Genomic DNA, 19,647 nt, shown 5'->3' with positions numbered 1-19,647 from the left:
CTGAAAAATGAGTGTCTTCATATTTCAAACCATCACCATGCCCTTAGTGAGTTGGGACTCAAACCCAAGCATTAGAGAGTTACGACTCAAACCCAACCTTCGTATATGCATCTACAAGTAGTATCACTAAGAATGTTTGGCATGACTCCTTACGCCAATGCACCAATTTATACTTAATGCGCACTACAGATCATAGTTTAGGAACTTAGTTTCTTCAAACTGCCAAGTCCTCTCATTTTACAAGTCTATGATCATGCATATTTAGCCCCATGGGCCATCCCTTTTGGAGTCAATACCTTTAACTAAAGTCTTTGCTCCCCTGACTTGTTAATCTCGCTTAGCAAGTCACCCGACCAGTGTAATATGGTTTAATGCATAAGCATGTAAGTCCTCAACCATTAACTTTTGTTCAAAGCCATCTTTTTGAACACTTGAGAATTACTTCCCCAATTTTAATAACCAAACGGAGCCAAACGGAGCCTGGCGCTATTTCGGCATATCTGTGGCCTAATGCAAGGACATGGGTATTCCACCAACTAGTATGGAATGGAACTTGGGCTTAGGCCCAAGTCAGACGTAGAACAAGGACAAGCACACAAGTGGGAACTAGATTATGCCTTCGATTGGTCAGGCATGCCTGACCTACCCACTATCCCTACTATCCCACATCCCCCCCCCCCCCCCCCTTGAGCAAAACATGCTTTGGGCTTTCACCCCAAGCATCCTTTAGTATTAGGAGTTAGTCTCTGGGATAAGTTTGAAATTTACTAAATATGAAATATCCCTAGATTGTGAATTTGGACACGGGATGAACACCATTGTGTTCAGAACAATCTTTACATTCTGTAGATATGCCAAATGAGCAAATCTAGACACTTTTCATAAATAGAATTTAAGATCAAAATGAAACTAACACAAAGGGCATAATAGCAAAGGTGTTTGGCAAACATAGTAAGCTATTATCCAGCAATATTAAGGGACTAGTCTCAATATAGGAGGGTTATTATCACTAGCCAGTGCAAGACACAATGAGACAGGAACTCCTTATCGGGCTAAGTGTGTTTAGCTAATAGCACGTAGGAATTCTGTCCTTATGCTCGTCCGGTTTAAGTACACTCGAAATGCCCACTTAACTCCACTAGCACAAGAGGGACTGATAAAGGGTCTAGCAATACTTACCTCCTGCTGTCATGGCAGTAAGGAAAGAGTGTCCATAAGGACTGGCCAACAGGTAACTTTTGATACTCGAAGTCAAATTCGCCACACCAGGGTTTGGGAGACAATCACTTTAGGCTTTCACCCTTTGGACTCAGACTCAACTCGAACTCAAACTTGGTCTCGGACTCTAAGTCTATATCAGACTCCATCTGGGGTTTATATCAAACTCCATCTCAAACTCTTTCTCAAACTCCATCTTAATGTAAGCGACTAAATTTTCCATTCTACTTTAGTCATTTAACCACACCTCCGACCACTTGGAGAAGTCTCACTCACAACCTCCATAAGTCCTATTTCGGACTTGGGCTTGCTAGCCCTGAGAATGGCATCCCCGCCACTCAACCTATGCACTTGATCCAAGTGCTCCACGTGTCCGATCCCATGACCGACACCCCAAGGCACCACCAACATATCAGCCCATTACGCTAAGGCCATGCCCCTTTACCTTAGTCACACTAGTGGGCTAACACCATCTGCATCACAGTCCCATCTCTCAAGGACTAGATCATCCGTCCATGAGTGATCATTCCAGATCCACTCCTTAGCATCCTTAGGATGCCCACAGACATGGGGAATAACCTTCCCAATATCCCTTTTCCGGCCTTCACCAAGTCCCTTTCTGCCCATGGCCGTGTTCGCCAACACTGCCACTGAATCGAGGCCCACAGGCCCGACCACTAAGTCCCACGGCCCTCTGGGACTTCCTCACCACTCGACTGTATCCTTGTGTAAGCTCCTGAGTTTGGACTTCCCAGGAGGTCACCCAACCCAGTACTATTCAAACCCAAGGACGCTTAACCCCAAATATCCCAAGACCCTTAACCGTTTGGAAAAGGGGATGCACTCTTATTCATGGGCCCTTTCCCTCTATATTTGAACCCCATGGATCGTCTCTCGAGTCGTTCCCTTTGGTTGCTTACAATCCACCACGCTTCCCTGCAAGTTCACGCCCTCGTGAACAGAAGCTGAGAGCCGCAGCTCTCCCGAGAGCCTCGCTCTCTTGACACCCTACCCCTCGGGTCGAGCCCAGCGGGAGCAAACTGGACCAGCCAGATGTCAATTAACATGTGGTGTGATTCCCTTAGCCAACCAACAGAGTTGGACCCGAGACCGCTCTGATACCAAATGTAAGCTCCTGAGTTTAGACTTCTCGAGAGGTCACCCAGCCCAGTACTATTCAAACCCAAAGACGCTTAACTCTAATTATCCCAAGACCCTTAACCGATTGGAAAAGGGGGTGCACTCTTGTTCATAGGCCCTTTCCCTCTATGTTTGAACCCTATGGATCATCTCTCAAGTCGTTCTCTTTGGTTGCTTACACCTTGGTCACTACACTAGAGGACTACTCCTCCTCCTTTCCACAGTCTGGGCCTTTGGGGACAACATTTCGGAACACCGTGGCCCTGCGCGGGCCTCATAGGTACTCTCCTCGCCTTCTGCCTTTGGGTGCTCTAGCCATGGGCTTAGAGTGAGGTTCCGTTGAGCCACGCCAGGTATCCAAGTAGGTAGTGCCACCCACACTTGGACTAGGAGCATCGGCCAGTCGATCTCCCGAGGGAACTAGACCCGGCTCTTGAACACTTCACCAAGCTACCCCACTTGTTGGTCCGTGTTCACTCTAGTCTTGGACTTCCCAGTGGGCAGCTCATCACCCAACACTGGGTCCGGCCTTCCTGGGCCAAACTGGCCTTTTCTGGCCAAACTGGCTCCATTGCAGTCCTCCCCTTACTATACTTTTGGAGCTCACCAAACCCCCCAGGGTCTGGGAGACGAACGCTTTGGGCTTTCACCCTCTCAGGCTCGGACTCGGACTCAGACTCGGACTCGGACTCGGACTCGGACTCGGACTCGGTCTCGGCCTCGGTCTCGGTCCCGATCTCGGTCTCGGCCTCGGTCCCGGCCTCGGTCCCGGTCTCGGCCCCAGTCTCGGTCTTGACTTCGGACTCCATCTCGGGTCCATCTTGGACTCCATCTCGGACTCCATCTCGGGTCCATCTCGGACTCCATCTCGGGTCCATCTCGGGTCCATCTCGTACTCCATCTCGGGTCCATCTTGGACTCCATCTCGGGTCCATCTCGGACTCCATCTCGGGTCCATCTCGGACTCCATCTCGGGTCCATCTCGGGTCCATCTCGGGTCCATCTCGGGTCCATCTCGGACTCCATCTCGGGTCCGTCTTGGACTCAATTTTGGATCCATCTTAGGTCCACATCCGACTCCATCTCGGACTCCACCTCGGACTCCATCTCGGGGTCCTTCTCGGACACTTCCACGTGTCATATGTTGATCCTTTTGGGTCCCTTTTTGGAGCCTCGCTTATTGCTCGCTTTGTGCTCATTCCTCGAGCACTTCGTTAGGAGTTCCACTCCCGCTCTCGACCTTTCAAGTCGGAGCTTTTGGCCCAAACATGTTACACTCGTTTGGCTTTCGCTTCGGCCACTACCACATGGCACCCTTCTGGCTCCACTTTGGGGCCTAGGGATTTTATGTCTCACACTTAAATTCCTTCTTGGACTCCATCTTGAACTCTTTTTTGCACTGTATCTTAGATTCCTTCTCAGACTCCTTGTTTTTGACACTTCTATGCATCATGACATTTGCCATATGGTAGTCCTTCTTGTGTCCCTTTTTAGAAACTCATTCTTTGAGCACTTTTTTTGGGATTTCACTTCTATTCTCAACTTTTTAAGTTAAAGCCTTTGGTCTAAACATATTACATTTATTAGACTTTTGCTTTGACTACTAAAATATGGTGCTTTTTCTGCTCCACTTTAGGGCTTAGGGATTTGTGTCATGTATATGATAAGGGGTCTAACCCTAATTAATATTGTTATTCCCATAACAAAATTTCTTATTATAAAAACTTGTATTAAAATTAATAAAACTATAGCTAACAAAGAACTAATATATGAAACTAACGTAATAAACTTTTAGAGTTTGCTAAATTTATAAGATCAGAAGGGTGGTTGGTCCTAAATTGAGAATTGAGAGGAAATTTAAAAAATAATTGTAATATTATTAACTAAGTGATTATCAATGAATTAGAGAAGGTTTTATAGTGGAAAAATCACAATTGTTAGATTGAAGTGTTTTTGAATATATTCAAGATATACCTAAACCTTAAATTAGCTAACAAATTACTATTATTAGGAATAAATTATAATTTAACACATTTTTAAAGAAAATTTCACAAAATAATCAATTTTAAATTCCTTGAATTTTTTAAAAGTTATCTGATATAAATCGTCTAAAGCAACATGCATTAATCAATACACTAACTTGAATAACATAATTTTTATTTTATTTTATTTTATTTGGTAAGGTTCTTAGCATTACATTTATTTAAAATTGGGAGGAGTTAAATCCTCATCAGGAGGAGATAAAGTATCAAATGGAGGTGGTGAAATTTTCTTACCTATATTTGGACAAAGATTAGTATTCATATCTGGATCATCTTGGCAAATTTTATCAACACATGCAATTTGATCCTTGCATTCATCATCTGTTTCACAATGTTCACCACATGTTTTTAGTGGTGCACTTTTAGCTATAAAAATAAAAGTTAATATAAAAAGAAAAAGTAAAGTCAACATATATAGAACATTTTTCCCAGCCATAAGTAAGAAATAAAATGAGAATAGATAATACATTATAAAGTAACCTAATTATCTTTAAATACTAAAGTAATTACATAATTAATATAAATGATTCTTCTTAAAACTATCATGTCACTTTTGAATGATTACCCTAAGAACTATCAAGAATATTTACATTCTGTCCTTAATAATATGAACAAAAGAAGTTGCACAAATGAAAAAAAAAACAAGATTTTAATTAATACAAGCTATAAATTTAGCATTATAAATAAGTTGTATATTTTATATTATATAATTAGAATAAATTTTATATTATCATAGGCATAGAGTTTTCTGGGAATATTTGAGAGAATTTATTCAATACAAATAACTATAGAGAAGTATTTTACTTTGATTTGATAGTAATATTCTCACTAAAACTAGGGCTCTCCTTATTTACTTAATTAGGCATTTTGCTCAGTTATCTTAAAACTTTCTTAGGTATACAAATTAAAACCTACCATGTATAATGGAGAAATCTGCTGCCTACCTGCCATTTTCAGGGAAAAATGGAATAACCACATAATAACCGGAATGGCTTTTGGTGTTTATTAGGTGGTTATCTAACTAACTAAGAAAATCAATAATTAGATTGAGGTATAGACTTGGATATTTGTGATATATCCTTTTCACCTTTAGTTTTTCTAAAATCTCTATGGAAACCATATATACTTTTGGGGCTATAAATCGTGGTATGGTGTAGAAGCATGAAATCAAATTGAGGTATATAATTCTAGTAAATTAGTATAAAACAGGATTATAAAAGAATTAAAGTATAAAATTTTGTTCCTAAAATATAGCTGGATATTTTAGGAATATTCGTTAAGGCAAAGATGACCATATTCTAAGCAAAGAGATAGTTCTTGTCTGGTTAAATCAATCAAGTGGCTTGAAGTTGCAAACTTCCCTCCAAAAATCACTCCTTGTATGGAGTGTTGCAAACAAAGGGCAAGAAACGAGGAACTTGTGGGAATAAACAGAAAAAACCTCGGTTCTTAATTTCTACCGTAGTACTAGTAAACTTGCTTTGGGTATCCAATGATCACCTCACTCTGGCATTCGGAAAAGTCTTGGGAAGATTGAGCTCCGAATTTTTGCTCATGTCATCAAAATAAATTCCCAGATTCTAAGCAAGGATTTGACAACTTAGGTACTCACCAACGATGAAACAAAACGTTTCTTTTAAATCTTTATTTTATGATTTTTTGGGAAAGGCATCGTTTGCATTGAATGCTCTTCATGTCTGAACTGAAAGCACCCTCCTGTTTTTTTGAATTGCAGTGACACGACTGCCCGCCAAACCCGCCACGTGGCACCACCGCGCGCCACGTCGAACTCCATGACGACGTGGGAGCCCTGCCCTAAAATCTCGAATTAAAGCTTTCTCTCTCTCTCGTCTCGTTCTTTCTCCTACTGGTCAATTCGAGCGAGCGAGCGAGCGAGATTGAGAGAGGGCGATGGAGGAGTGAAGGAGAGATTTTTGCCCTCTCACAGGAAGAAATTTCTTTTTGTTTGTTTCCAGATTTGCAGGGGAGGGCAATGAATGTTCTACAACAAACCCACCTACTGTGGCCAGAGATTCCAGCCAGCAGCTGGGTTGAATGCATCACTGGATTGGATGGATCGCAATGCCGCAACCAGAATTCCCAGGAGGAGCGCGTGCTAGATCGATCCGATCGACATTGGTAGGCTGGGATAGATCTACGCTAGCTTGATTGGTTTCTCCCCACTGGGTAGGATGGAAAAGGGGGGAATTCGCTCCAGAAGATCGAAATGCCGGTGAGAAGCTGTGATCTTCACAGGAATCGCGCTGTTGGGTAGTCTCCTCTCTCGATTCGCCCATCTGGGTCGATTCATGCGTCGCCAGTCATGCCGCTCTCCTTCAGCATCCGGGACCTCGATCCAGAGACGAGCAGCCCTTCCGGCGCGGGTGCCGCGGGCGGTACCGCCGGCGCCGCCAGCGGCACGCCGCAGCTCAGCCCCAGTGTCGTCGTCATCATCGTTCTCATCACGGTGGTGTTCTTCCTCTCGGGATTCCTCCATCTTCTCGCGCGCTGCTTCGCTCGCCCATCGGCATCCACCAACAATGGCCTCTCGCGGCGCAACAACAGCAGTGGGTCGCTCAACTCGCTCCAGGGCCAGCTCCAGCACCTCTTCCACCTCCACGACTCGGGCGTAGAGCAGGCATTCATCGACGCGCTGCCCGTCTTCCTGTACCGCGCGGTACGCGGCCTCAAGGAGGGGGCGGACTGCGCGGTATGCCTCAACGAGTTCTCCGGCGACGATCGTTTGCGCCTCCTCCCTAAGTGCAGCCACGCCTTCCACATCGAATGCATCGACACTTGGCTGCTGTCCCACTCCACTTGCCCGCTGTGCCGCTGCAGCCTCGTGCCCGACGCCTCCAGCTCGGGCTGTACCGCGGCGGTGCCGGGCGGTATGAGGGTCGAGTCCTTCGGCGCCAGTAGCAGCGTCAGCGCCGCCAGCTTTGGGGCCGAGTCCTCCATCGCCGAGGAGGGAGGCGTGGGAGGATCGCTAGATCTCGCGGGCGGCCGCCAGGAATCGCTGCGAGTGCTGCCAGTCAAGCTCGGGCGCTTCTGCCCAGCGGCAGCAAACTCGGGAGAAGAATCGACAGCGCCCTCCGAGACCGCGGCCTTGAGCCGGCGATCCTACTCCATGGGATCCTACGAATACGTCCTGGATCCATCCACTGGCGGTGCGGGAGGAGGAGAGCAGCAGCAAGTAGCACTGGTGGTGATCGCGCCAACGCCCATGCACAGAAAGTGGCCGCCGCCGCGCGGTACGCCCGGGCACCGCGCGGCACTGTCCGAGTGTATACCTGAGCGCGAGGGCGGCAGTCCGTGGGTCACCATCGACATTGATCCGCGACCAATGCTAGCCGCCGGCGGTACGTCGCGGGCGTCATCGTTCCTGAGCTGGGCACCGTGGAGGAGGAACTCCAAGGCGCCCAGCAGCGTGGGCGAGAAGAGCTTCGATTCGGACAAGGTGAAATCCTTCTCGTTCCGGCTGAATGTGGATCAAGGGCAGCAGCAGCACGAGGAGCCGCAGCAGCCGGCGGTGTGGTGGTGGAAGAACAGGGGAAGCTCGCACGAGCAGCAGGGCAGTACCGCCGGCGGCACCGGTGGTACCGCGGCGGTATGCAGTTGGGACCAGGCGTCGGTGTGTAGTACGAACGCGGAGATGAAGAGTACGGGCTCTGCGACATCATCAATGACCACCGTGTCGATTGCGAGGAGAACGCTGCAATGGTTAATGGGTAGAGACAAACACCATCACCGATCCTCGGCAGAGGAGATCACTGGTCACTGATGGAACGAATCGATCTGGGTTTTCTCCTCGCATTCTCTGATTGATTGATTGATCGATTGATTGAGCGATCGAGCTCTAGGAGTGAGATTTTAGTTCTCCTGTTCGTTCCTAAGAGAAGCTATGATTGGATCGATCGTTCTCTTCTTTTTTTCTCTTTCTTCACTGGAGGACGAAACTAGTCTTTTTCTCGTACGGGGATTTCGGAAGTGTTTGTTTGTTTTACTTTGGCTGGGGAGATCTTTGTCTCCAGAAGGAATGGAATGGAATTTCCCTTTTCTGGAAGCTTGCTGTGACTACTTTGCTCGACGCAGCCATCACTGACAATGCCGTGGAAAACGAAAACAAGAGAAAAATGGATTGTTTTGAGTTTTTTCGGTGATTGGGATTGAGAGAAGCGGTGGTTTTGTTTGCAGTGAGGCGAGAATTCAGTGTCTCGAGTCAGGTAAAAAGCTGACGAACACATTTTTTACTGTAAAAATGAGTTTTTTTTATATACAAGTTCGCTTTTTTTTTTCTTTTCTCGAACATTGGCATGGTCGCAACAGATGATTCACAGTGCTTCTTCAATAAGTTCACAAAGAGTTATAGTATGCCTTCACTTGATCACTCTTTGAGTTTAAAAGACTATCATCTATACCACTAGATTCCTGTGCTACTAAGCGTGTAAGTGTAGTTTTCCTAAATCTCTTGTTAACCATAATAATAAAGAATACATGGCTACTACTGGGAGAGTGGCACTCAAGTCACACCTTGAGATTCAATCTAGGTGCCATATAAATACCCTGAAGCTCTCTAGCGCCCCAAGGACACTTTGGCACATATCCCTCTTAACCTTGTGTAATCTGATCATGATCTGTCTACATAGGTTAATGAATATATTTAATGTCCACTCATATAGATTATGGGTATTATATGATGAGCATGTCATGGGCAATAGATGGGCATATTCATTTTCCGAGTGAAAACTAAACTTAGATTATGCAATAGGGATAGCTCAACTCATTTTGGAAAGACTGCATGTGGAATGGCTATAATTTGAATCTCCCACACTGTGCATACAAGTTGATTTCCTTCCAAAGATATCAATCTAAGAAAGAGTATCTACTTCTTATGGGAATATTTAGTTTAGTGTATATTGTGAGGAATGGAGTTATGATACTCAACAGTTATGACTCTAATAATTTGTATGTGTCAAAATGCTTGTCTCACCCCTTTATTGACTTTAATATCTATTTTGCTGCTAGGTTCTCCATCCAAGTTAATAGCAGATCACATTCTTTCAATTAATTATTTTCACATTAGCTTTGCTGATATTTGGTTCTACATTTAGTTCAAATATATCTAGTTCTAAGATTATGTGACTTTCTTCAGCTATGCATATATGATAAAAAGAAATAACTTCTTTATGATATTATGTAATGCATAGACATGCTTGCATAATAGAACTCAAATATATTCTATATCAACTAAAACATAGAAAAACTTAATGTTTACTATGCTATGATCCATACACTATGACTACAGTTTTAGATCTATTCATTACAAACACATTTAACACACATACCTAAAAAGCACAAGTGCTATTTTACTAAGAAAGAAACCTTAAACCTCACTTTAGCAAAACTTCTAATCTCTTTGCCACCCTTGAGTTGCTCTACTTATTATGTTATCATCTTAGTTAAGAAATTTTATCTACTCTTGGCAGAGGTTTATAATTTTATAATGATTATCTTCTCTTAGTTCTTATCAAATCAAATATTTATAAACAAAATAAACATAAAATATTTTTCTATTTATTATATTTCCAAATATTCTTATTTAATACAAATTCTAGTTTAGGGAAACTTTGCCTTTCATAACTTGACAACTTATATAACTTTAACACTAGATTGAGGATTTGCAAACCATTTTCCAGCTATATCATTTTTACAGCATCCAACTCAATTCTGCAAAGTGCAAGTTTTTTCTTCCTCAAGGGAAGTTGCTTGCATCAAGTCTCTAGACCCAACCTCCAAGTTTTCAGTTACACAGTTAAGTAATTATTATAAATTACATAAACTTATATATAGTATATATAGTGATGAATTCCTTTGTATGCCAAAACTTAGTTAGAGATCACATCCTAGAGGCTAGTTCTTTGAATTATCTCAATAAAAGAGACAGCATATGGACATGGAGCTATAATAGTGATTTTGTAGTCAACCATGGGTGAGGAGTGGCTAAAAAACTAAAGATACACTACCTAAATAAACCAAAAAACACCCAACATTAATTTACCTATGCACTAGTGTGCCATGGGGCTTGCTCACACTGCTGAGGAAAAATTGAAAACCCTAGTATAAGGAATGATCAAAATGGGGATGGGTTGAAGTATGAATGGCATGAGTGGATGTGATCATAGATTAGAAAGAATATTCTATTGGGGCATCTACACAAGCTAATATTCACGTTTACAAATTTTGTTGTCCATTATTCTAATTAAAGCATTTTATGTTTTTTGGAAAACAGTAATCATCTTCATTTCTATGTGAAAAACAGTGCATGCAATTTTACTAATCGTGCCTTATCACAATCCAAACTACCCTGATTAAAACCCTAAAATATTTCATAATTTAATAACACAAAAGTTAAAGTAAAGGGAAAGGTAAACTTGCTTTAAGTTACAGTAAACGGTGACTAGTGTATAAGTCAACTTGCACGGTCTTGAAACCTTCAGCTAAGATCACTGGCTGCGTGCTTCGCTATGAAGGAAAGGGACGTGGTTGATCCTCGGATTGCTGCTGGAGCCGAAGTTTCCAGACTGCATCCTGTCGCTGCTGCGAGCATGGTGCTAGCACTGTTCTTGTCCAAGGCTTGTTCTTTGCGTCAATTAGAAAAAGTCTTTACACATTCCTCTCCTAGTCGATCGAGTGCTTTAAGCCCATCAACAGCGAGTGAGCTTCCGAGTAGCGAGTTTCGTTGTCCTTGAGCCAGAAGAAAGCGCTGTTCCTGGGAACTTCTGGAATCTCACAGGAGCCTTGGAGCATCTGGACAACGTCCCCCATGGACGGCCTGGATCTTGGATCTTCCTGTAAGCACTGGAAAGCAATACTTACACCCTGACGAACTTTAGACTCGCTCGTGTCCTTGACGATCCTCGTGTCCACAAGTTGCATTTGCCTGCCTTGCCTTGTGAGATCCAATGCATGGGCCGGAAGATAAAACTTGTCGCTGTTGGAGCTTCTTTTCCCGCTGATAATCTCCAAGAGTAGAATTCCAAAGCTGTAAACGTCGCACTTCTCGGTAATGGAGGTGTCGAGAAGCCACTCTGGTGGGTGATAGCTCTCCAGACCTGTTTTAGCTGCTGAGCTCTGGGATTCTCGAGCCATGATCCTGGAGACTCCGTAGCCGGAAAGCTTGGGAACGAACGAAGAGTCGAGTAACACGTTTTGAGGCTTCAAGTTGAGATGAACTTCCATGCATTCTTCGTGCAAGTAAGCCAATCCTCGTGCTATTCCCATCACGATTCCCATCCTCAGTTCCCAGTCCAAGACGTTTTCCCCGTTGTCACGATAGATCCATCTGTCCAGCGAACCATTTCCAATATGCTCGTAGATGATAAACCCGTGACATCCTTGGTCGCAAAAACCGAGCAGCCTCACCAAGTTCCAGTGATGAAACGTTCCTAGCACCGCAACTTCAGCAAAGATCTTCCGCTTCCCCTGTCCTGTGCTTTCGAGCCTCTTGACTGCCACTTTCCTGCCCTCGGGAAGAACACCTTCGTACACACTTCCAAAGCTTCCAGTTCCGATAAGCTTGCTGAAGTTGTCAGTGATCCGTTCTAAGTCCGCTCGACAGAACCTCATTGGTTTCAAGTTCTCTATCGTCTCGAGATAGTTGTCGCTGTCGTAGACTACAGCCTCCACTTGCTTGGACCGCTTTCTCGATATGCACAAAATGATGGGCAGGAGGGCCACCAGAAGTAGAAAGAAGCTGCCAACTACGATCCCCGCAGTGGCACCAGCTGAAAGCTTCGATCCTGTGGCTGGAACAGGCAAGACATCGTTCGTGGTGTTCGTGGCCGCTACTTTCACGTATGCAACGTGGCGATGGTTGGGCACGGCTTGAAGCGTACGAAGGCTATCCATCAGAAAGCAGGAGCTGGATTCTTCCCAGAAGAAAAACGCCGAGCACGAGCAGTTTTGCAGGCACTGGCTGCGGCAAAGCTGAAAGCTGAGTGAAGAACCATTGAGGTACCTGTGTGAGAAATGCTCGATCCCCGGCAGTGAAACAAAATCGAGAGAGCTGGAGTTACCGCATGAATCAATGACAGGAGCTGAGCAGCTGTTGCTCCAAGGAACTCTCGTCCCAGTTGCGCTCAAGCACTCGACGCATGACCCGTTGGAGCAGATTCCAAATGGTTGACATCTCTCGGGAAGCCCACAGCTACCAGCCTGCTCAAAGAGTTTCTGCGACTCGGTCCAGTTTCCAGAACTTCCCAGCGTGTAAGCTTGCAAATTCCCATCAGCTTCCAGACGTATGAAACTTCCGTTTTCGCCAGCCACCTGGAGAGGTATGATCAGCGTTTCGTTGCTCCCACACCGAAACGTGAAAGTTAGAGCTGACGAGCTCTCGTTTCTGGCAAGAGCTGCTGTCAAGGACTCGCAGGCGTTCGTAGTAGCCGCTGCTAGAGTTTCAAGTCCATCGTACCCCCTGATCCAGTAAGGTTCCTGCCGTCCCGAAAAGTTGGAGTAGAGCACAAGTCCCCCGGCTTCCATCACCAAGCTGTAAGTTCCCGAAGAAGAATTCGTGCTGCTTCGGCGGCTCTCCAGTCTCATTCCCGGCGAAAGAGGCTGTTGGAGCACGAGTGTGTCGGTCGGACTGCCAAAACTCTGCCACAAGACTTCGTTGTCGACGTTTCGAACCGTCAAGTTCCCTGTCTCTTGCAACTCGAGCGTCGTAGAAAGTCCATTCAGCGGTCCAGTAGTCCATACCAATCTTCCGCCAGAGTCTCGCAACGCAAGGCCGCCATCGCCCTCGAAGCCAAGCGTTGCATTCGCACTCACTGGATCGTCTTGGTTCGCTTCCCAGATGATTCTAGCCAAGGAACCAGCGCTTGAGTTTGTCACAATGGCGAGAGTGAAGAGCCCCGACGAGTGATTCACAAACGCCAGGCTATACTGCGCTATGTTGAGCAGTGAAAGATTGGGTGCCGTGTAGCCATCAAATTCCACTGCCCGGCCGTCAAGACCCCTTGGATCGCCGGGAATCACCCGGGGAAACTGGTTTTGCTCCAGCACCTGCTGCTGGCACGACGCGCGCGTGCATAGAATCGCTAGAAATATCGCTGCTAGACTACAAGTACCTCTCTGGGGAGCTGGATCGGCCATGGCGTTGATCGATCGTCGAGCGGTAGCACGGAAGAATGGAAAACTTCTTCCTCTGGGCATTGTAGAACCCTAGCTCCGCGATGCCAGACCCGGTCCATTCTCTTGCGCTGTGACGAAAGAACACGACTTGAGAATATTCGGCCTAAAGCCTTATTCTATACGTTAAACCCTAAATTTTCTAGGTCGTGATGGAGGAGCGATGGTGGAAGCGCGTGGCGCTGCGAGGCGATCGCGTTGCTCTTGTGCCCTATCAGCGCGATCACGTCCCCAGGTATCACTCCTGGATGCAAAATCCCGAGCTTCTGGAGCTCACTTGCTCCGAGCCGCTGTCTCTCGAGGAAGAATACGAAATGCAGGGCTCTTGGGCATCGGATCCAAAGAGTTTGTGGATCGATTTTTGCCCCTCTCTTCTCACATTTTTCCTTGGGATCCAGAATGTACGTTCATAGTTTTGGACAGAGAGCTCATCACTGGCGATTTGGCTCCATCTCTTCCTTTTGTAAATGGTTTGTAGTTCATTTTTTTCCCGTGTTATGAATCATTCGTTTCTTTTGTTCTTCAATTTCCAGCGATGATTGGAGACGTGAATCTCTACATGAACGACGTTGAGAATTCTAGTGTAGCAGAGATTGAGATCATGATCGCCGAGCATGGAAGGTAAGGACTAGAACAAAATCTCGAAACTCACGAGCTGGCCATCATTTTTGTAGCCGCAGGAAAGGATTTGGAAGAGAAGCAGTCCAGATTATGATGGCCTTCGCTAGCAAAAATCTAAACATTCAAATATTTCGTGCAAAGATAGGAGACGAAAACGTGCGATCTATCGATCTTTTCAAAACCCTGGTACGCTTATTGTAAGTTTCTTAGATTATGAACTTTCGCTCCAGGGATTCAAGAATGTGAGCCACAGCAAGCCGTTTAAGCAGGTTTTCCTTTTCTCTTTTAATTTCTTAACTTGCGATGGATGCCGACAATTTCTTTGTTGTAGGTGACAATGGAATTTACTCCGACCTCGAATACACTTCCGCGAGATGTAGAAGTGGTTCATTAGCTTCTTGCAGCACCCTGTATTTCTAAAAGCCAACGAAGCGTAGGTAAGTAAAGCCGTAGGAGAGTTTTTCCAATCCTTGTGCTCCTTTCACATTTATGTACCTTGCAGCAACGTGTACATCTGTGCTGGCAGAAAAGCGATCTTTGTCCGGTAAAATTCATTTATTTTGCTCTTTGCTTGCCAGTTGTTCCTTTTTCGTTAACCTGTTTGCTTTAGTTATTAGCTGATTGATAATCGTTGGTATGCATCTTGTTTGGTCGATCGGTAGCTCGAGTTTGATTTGATGGATGAGTTTGAGTGCTCGCTCACATGAAAGTTCTTATTTTATTGCAGCCCAGCTTCTCCGAAGAACTCACAGAAAAGTAGCAGCTCAGGTCGTTCTCTTCTCGCTGGATGCATTTAATTCCATCCTTGTAACGCAAAAGTTGCCTCTCAAAAAAGGTCAGTGGTGGTCATTCATTTCACGGATCTTATGGTTTATTTTTTCACCCCTCCTTCAACCTTTTGGCTTGCCACTTGGTTTAACTGTCGAGTACCAGTCGCATTTTACACTACATCGCGAATTTATTCCCTCCCACATGGGTGGTTTCGTCGTGCTAGCAAAATGCTTGTGCTTTTCTTCTTTGCCTTTTTGGACTCATGCTTGTGTTTTTCTTTAGATTGCTCCGTGTGGGACACGAGGATGCTCCATTATCTCTCAGCTACCAGTACAATACTTTGATTCTCCAGTCCACCGTCTTTGATTCACCAAACAAGACAGGATGAGCCCTCCACTCCACTGATCCGAAACAAGAGATGTTGGGATCGCTGTTTGACTTCGTGTGTATTTTAAGTCGGGTATGGTTTTATCGCCTTAGAATCTCTCCTTCTTTCTTGACTAACTTGTTGCTGTGGCAGGCTCTCTCAGTGGAGACTGCTGGACAACCGGCCTGATCGTGTTCTGGAGCGCCGAGTTCTTACGAGTAAGGTGATTGGATGACAAAAATCTTGCCCGCCGCTTAGCCATGATGCCTTGCAGCCATGGCTGAACGCTCTCACTGTACTTGATGGCGAGGAAGAACAAGAACCTGTAGACTATAATCATCAAAAACACCACTGCGAGGTTCCACCATTTCGAGCGGCCGACTGGTATCTCATAAACGTCCTGAAGAATAAATTTTCCTGGAATCTTTGGTAAGCCTGGAAATTTGTTTTCAAAGTTCAAGCCGAGAAAGTCGTTTTCAAAGTTTCCCTGCCAGGCACATTAAAATTCTCGTTCAGCTTTCGGGGGAGCAGAGAGAAGCATGAAAGGCTACCTGCAACGAATACATGTGGAAACCAATGTAGGACAGCGGGAACTTCCAGAACGCCTTTGGCAAGTCACCTGGCAAACGGAAAAATCCCGCAACGAGCAGAAAGATACCCTGTCATCAAGAAGTCAGAGCAAGCGAAAGTATGTCACCAGGCCAGATGTTGCAAGCCGAGCGTACCTGGATGCCGGCACCCGTAATGATCCCCATGAGGAAGTTTGGGACGAGACTTGCCACAGCCATCATCAGACTCTCGACAGCTGCGACAGCCGCGAAAAGGTTCAACACAAAGTACGAGAAGCGAATGAATCCCGGGTGGAGCTTCACCATGTTGTATGTGATAGCCCCGGACACCAGTGCTATGAGAAAGAGAAACGGTAGCGACGAGAGGGTGTTTCCAACGACGAACGCGACGACGCCGTAGTGTCCATTCAGCCTCTCACGAGAGAAGACCTGAGACATAACCAAGCATATATCACCGTGGACGATCGGAAACTAGAACATGAAAGAGAAGAACAGACCTTCATGTCTTCGATGAACGACGGGAAGCCTCCAATGGACATGAAGATCAGGAAGCCTCCAACAAAAGACATACAAGCAGCTCTGGCCTTCAACAAAACAGTCTTGGAGTTAAGCACAGGGACGAGATGATGGAAGTGGAGGGGCTGTTACCATGATAGAGCTATAGCTGGTGCCGATGTCATAGTACAGCGTACCGATCCCGATGGCCAGGATGATGTAGATGACAAGTCGAAGCCAGTAGTAGCCCATATCTCGAGACATGTTGACGAACGATCGGCGGGTTAGCGTGAACGACTGCATGAAGAAGCTCGCTTGGCTCCCTTCCGACTCCAAAGCTACTCCTTTCTGGCCGGCGCACTTGTTTCAGCTAAGGTGGAGGAGGAAGATGGAAAGTCTGCTCACCGTTTGGTTAATCTCGTGGATTTTGGACGCTGTCAGCATTGCGTGCTCTGAAGACTGGTAGTGGTCGATCAAGATCTTGATGACTTGTGCGGTGGAGGTTTTGTCAAGGACATCGGCCGACTCCATGTCCTGCGAAGTAGCAGCATCAACGCGGTCGAAAAGATGGATTTTTATGGTCACAGCTAACTTACCTTGGCCACAAAGGAATTTCTCAGAGCGTCCTTGACTCGATCAAAGTCTGAGTTGATTGCTCTGAGGTAATGGTCAGAGGGGTTTCGAAGAGGTGGACAGGGGAATCCAGCGGAGGCGAAGAACTATCAGGACGGAAACTTCGGACTTAGAGAACCAAGGGAAGAAGAACTTACTGCGTTACCTCTTTAGCAGCAGGGGCATCACCAAAGTAGATGGTTTTCCCGTGAGATAACAAGTACAGTCGGTCGAAGAGCTCGAAAACCTCGCTGCTGGGCTGATGGATGGAAGCTATGACAGTCCTTCCGTCTCTGGCCAGGTTCTTGAGTGTCTGGGTGACGAAGAAGGCCGAGGCACTGCATCCAAGATGGAACAGGAATGTTTAGCAGGCTAAGAACTTGCAACCAACCTGTCGAGGCCGCTGGTGGGTTCATCGAGGAACAGCAAACGAGGACGAGTGAGAATTTCCAGACCGATGCTCAGCCGCCGCTTCTCTCCTCCACTGAGGCCTCGAAGGTGCCAGTTTCCAACGGGAGTGTTCTGGCACTCTTGGAGTCCCATCTCCATGATAGTGCTCTCGACAATGGCCTTCTTATCTTTCCGGGGCATGAGATCTGGGAGACGCAATTTAGCCGAGTACGTGATGGTTTCCTTCACCGTCAGAGTTCCTATCAGCGCATCATCTTGAGTCACGAATGCCTGGGACAGGGAGAAACATATCTTAAGTCGTGGTGATCGAGAAGATGGGGAATTTTCTTAAAATATAGGAGTGAGAAACCGGGAACTCACAACGATGCCGTATGACAAGCGAGTCCGCCTTCCATTGAGCAGGACTTCTCCACTCTGCGTCGTGTTCTTGGCCAGCCTCCCTGCGACAGATCGGCCTCGATCAAGAGATCAAAAAGACGAAGCTTGCAAACCTGCTAGAGCGTCCAGTAACGTCGACTTTCCGGATCCAGACGGCCCCATGACGGCCATGAGATATCCCGGCTCGGCGTATCCATTGAGACCGTGGAGCAGCGAGCGCGTCTCTCCCTTAGCATTGGTGGCCGAGACGAAGAGATCTCTCCAAGTAAGCCGCGCAGATATGTCGGTCTCCTCGTCCCCGGTCTTGTTCTTCCACAGGCTCAAGCTGAGGGGGCTCAGCATTCCCATGGTGTTGGTTTGAGCAGCGCTTCTCTCCATCCGAGCGTGGCTTCCATGAGGTACGCTGTTGCTGTTGCTATTGCTTCTACTCATCGCTGCCATCTTACTCGCTCGGCTGACTGACTTTAAATGCAAATGTGCCGCATACCAGGTGTTGTGGAGGACCGCAGCACGGTGGTGGTGGAGGCATTCAAGCTCTGGGCATGAAAGGAATCGAAGAGGATGAAGAAGGAGGAGAGAGCTTGATCGGTGGAGAGGGAGAGAAAACGAGCAACGCAGCTGTGACAAGGAGACTCTGAAACGAGTTTAAAGACGAGAGACCAGTGGAGAAAAAGCTTGGCGATGGAGAGTGAGTAACAACTGGGCGTGACGGCGTAGCACAAGCAGACGATGACTGAATTAAAGGCAACGAGACAAAGTGGACGGCTTCGCAGCGCAGCAATCGCCCTTGTAAACAAACCAAGGAGAAAGAAAGAAGGCACGGAGAAGAAAGAAGGAAAGAAGAAAAGGAGGAAGTTTGGTGTGAAAAATAACTGATTTTTGCCGAGGTCAGGGAATGAAAAGCTTTGTTTCTTTGGCGACCCACCGCCATTAAATGCATAGAAACATTTGCAATGCATCGCATTGCTCTGTAAAAAAACTAAACTTTTGCTCACCACTTTCTCTACACTTGGTTGGAAATGGTGCCAACGCTTGCAAAAGATTGGTTTTTGAGCTCGCAAAGATCGGTTCTTGAGCTCGCAAAGACTGGTTTTGAGCTCGCAAAGATTGGTTTTCATCGCTTTGCAAGACGAATGAGAGCTCCAGAGGTTGTCTCCACAGATACCAGGACGCTGGAACCCAGTAAATCTCTCAAGTGAAACCGCATTCCCAGGCTTGAGCTTCGCAGCTTCCGCTTCTCCAGGACTGATAGCAAGGCCTCTTTGGACTGCCGCTTGCGCAGCAATTGAGTCACCTCTTTCCTTCCCTGGGAAAACACAAAGATTGTTAAGAGAAGAACCAAAAAGAAGTTTTCAAAACGTTATAGAGACTATACCTGTGTCAAGTTCTTCATCGCCCATCCAATTCCAGGTATGGAAAACCAATAGTCTTCTGAATCGGACATTTGTCTCACCTGTTTTGAATGACACCAAACTTTTCATCGAGAAAAAAACAGATTGTAAAGAGCACGCACCAGAAATCCGGCATTGATGAGCACGGAGATTTGCTTATCAGTTGTTTTCCCACCTCGCGAGAGGAGAGAAACCTGAGATAAACTAGCTGTGAAAACGAGAATGAGAAAACAAATGTTTCATACCAGGTGGGAGTTTGAGATTGACAAATCCGGGCTCGATCCAAGAACGTAGTTTTGAAACCAGTCGAAAACGATGGTTGTATCAGCTGAATGCTTACTTTCCATTCTCTGCTTAGCAGCATCGATCTGTGCAAGAAGAAGAAACAGAAAAGAACTTGAGAACTAGCCACCCATTCCATGCAGAGATGAGAGAAGTGATTACCT

The 19,647-nt window shown here is 46.0% G+C and overlaps 5 protein-coding genes and 1 long non-coding RNA gene across 6 annotated transcripts in view; 3 read left to right on the top strand and 3 right to left on the bottom strand.

Moving 5' to 3' along the window:
• Window positions 1-6,618: 6,618 nt before the first annotated feature.
• Window positions 6,619-8,463, top strand: LOC112346425 (RING-H2 finger protein ATL46-like). The gene has a single exon (XM_024675408.1). It carries the CDS (start codon window positions 6,724-6,726, stop codon window positions 8,179-8,181), a length of 1,458 nt encoding a protein of 485 aa, XP_024531176.1. The 5' UTR covers window positions 6,619-6,723; the 3' UTR covers window positions 8,182-8,463.
• A 2,345-nt stretch (window positions 8,464-10,808) lies between these two features.
• On the bottom strand, window positions 10,809-13,697 carry LOC9632152 (G-type lectin S-receptor-like serine/threonine-protein kinase SD2-5). Its single transcript, XM_002970160.2, has one exon. It carries the CDS (start codon window positions 13,608-13,610, stop codon window positions 11,079-11,081), a length of 2,532 nt encoding a protein of 843 aa, XP_002970206.2. The 5' UTR covers window positions 13,611-13,697; the 3' UTR covers window positions 10,809-11,078.
• Window positions 13,698-13,738: 41 nt separating this feature from the next.
• On the top strand, window positions 13,739-16,049 carry LOC9646456 (N-acetyltransferase 9-like protein). The gene is made up of 11 exons (XM_024675149.1): window positions 13,739-13,931; window positions 13,985-14,056; window positions 14,120-14,207; window positions 14,261-14,393; window positions 14,438-14,476; window positions 14,539-14,644; window positions 14,710-14,751; window positions 14,935-15,042; window positions 15,261-15,568; window positions 15,620-15,774; window positions 15,828-16,049. The coding sequence occupies exons 1-6, from the start codon at window positions 13,739-13,741 to the stop codon at window positions 14,599-14,601; spliced, it is 588 nt and encodes a 195-aa protein (XP_024530917.1). The 3' UTR covers window positions 14,602-14,644; window positions 14,710-14,751; window positions 14,935-15,042; window positions 15,261-15,568; window positions 15,620-15,774; window positions 15,828-16,049.
• LOC9646455 (ABC transporter G family member 11) lies at window positions 15,429-18,303 on the bottom strand. Its single transcript, XM_002970159.2, has 11 exons — window positions 17,924-18,303; window positions 17,793-17,872; window positions 17,413-17,702; window positions 17,188-17,359; window positions 17,006-17,128; window positions 16,815-16,943; window positions 16,563-16,757; window positions 16,412-16,498; window positions 16,071-16,343; window positions 15,897-16,004; window positions 15,429-15,832 (listed from the first exon to the last, which is right to left on the bottom strand). The coding sequence occupies exons 1-11, from the start codon at window positions 18,249-18,251 to the stop codon at window positions 15,479-15,481; spliced, it is 2,139 nt and encodes a 712-aa protein (XP_002970205.2). The 5' UTR covers window positions 18,252-18,303; the 3' UTR covers window positions 15,429-15,478.
• LOC112346361 lies at window positions 17,716-18,745 on the top strand. The gene is made up of 2 exons (XR_002992387.1): window positions 17,716-18,208; window positions 18,301-18,745. It is a non-coding gene; the product is annotated as an uncharacterized LOC112346361 (long non-coding RNA).
• Window positions 18,746-18,924: 179 nt separating this feature from the next.
• The window catches only part of LOC9632151 (serine/threonine-protein kinase 19), a 1,164-nt gene continuing 441 nt past the window's right edge, over window positions 18,925-19,647 (bottom strand). Inside the window, exons 3-5 of the mRNA XM_024675356.1 lie at window positions 19,542-19,569; window positions 19,324-19,409; window positions 18,925-19,116 (exon numbers count right to left, since the gene is read on the bottom strand). Coding sequence (XP_024531124.1) covers window positions 18,925-19,116; window positions 19,324-19,409; window positions 19,542-19,569 — 306 coding nt within the window. The remainder of the gene's footprint in view (window positions 19,117-19,323; window positions 19,410-19,541; window positions 19,570-19,647) is intronic.

This window comes from Selaginella moellendorffii, unplaced genomic scaffold (genome assembly GCF_000143415.4).
Source record: "Selaginella moellendorffii unplaced genomic scaffold, v1.0 SELMOscaffold_14, whole genome shotgun sequence".
Classification (NCBI taxonomy): Eukaryota; Viridiplantae; Streptophyta; class Lycopodiopsida; order Selaginellales; family Selaginellaceae; genus Selaginella; species Selaginella moellendorffii.
Note: the sequence above shows the minus strand (reverse complement) of the source record. Positions and strands in the feature narration are given on the sequence as shown.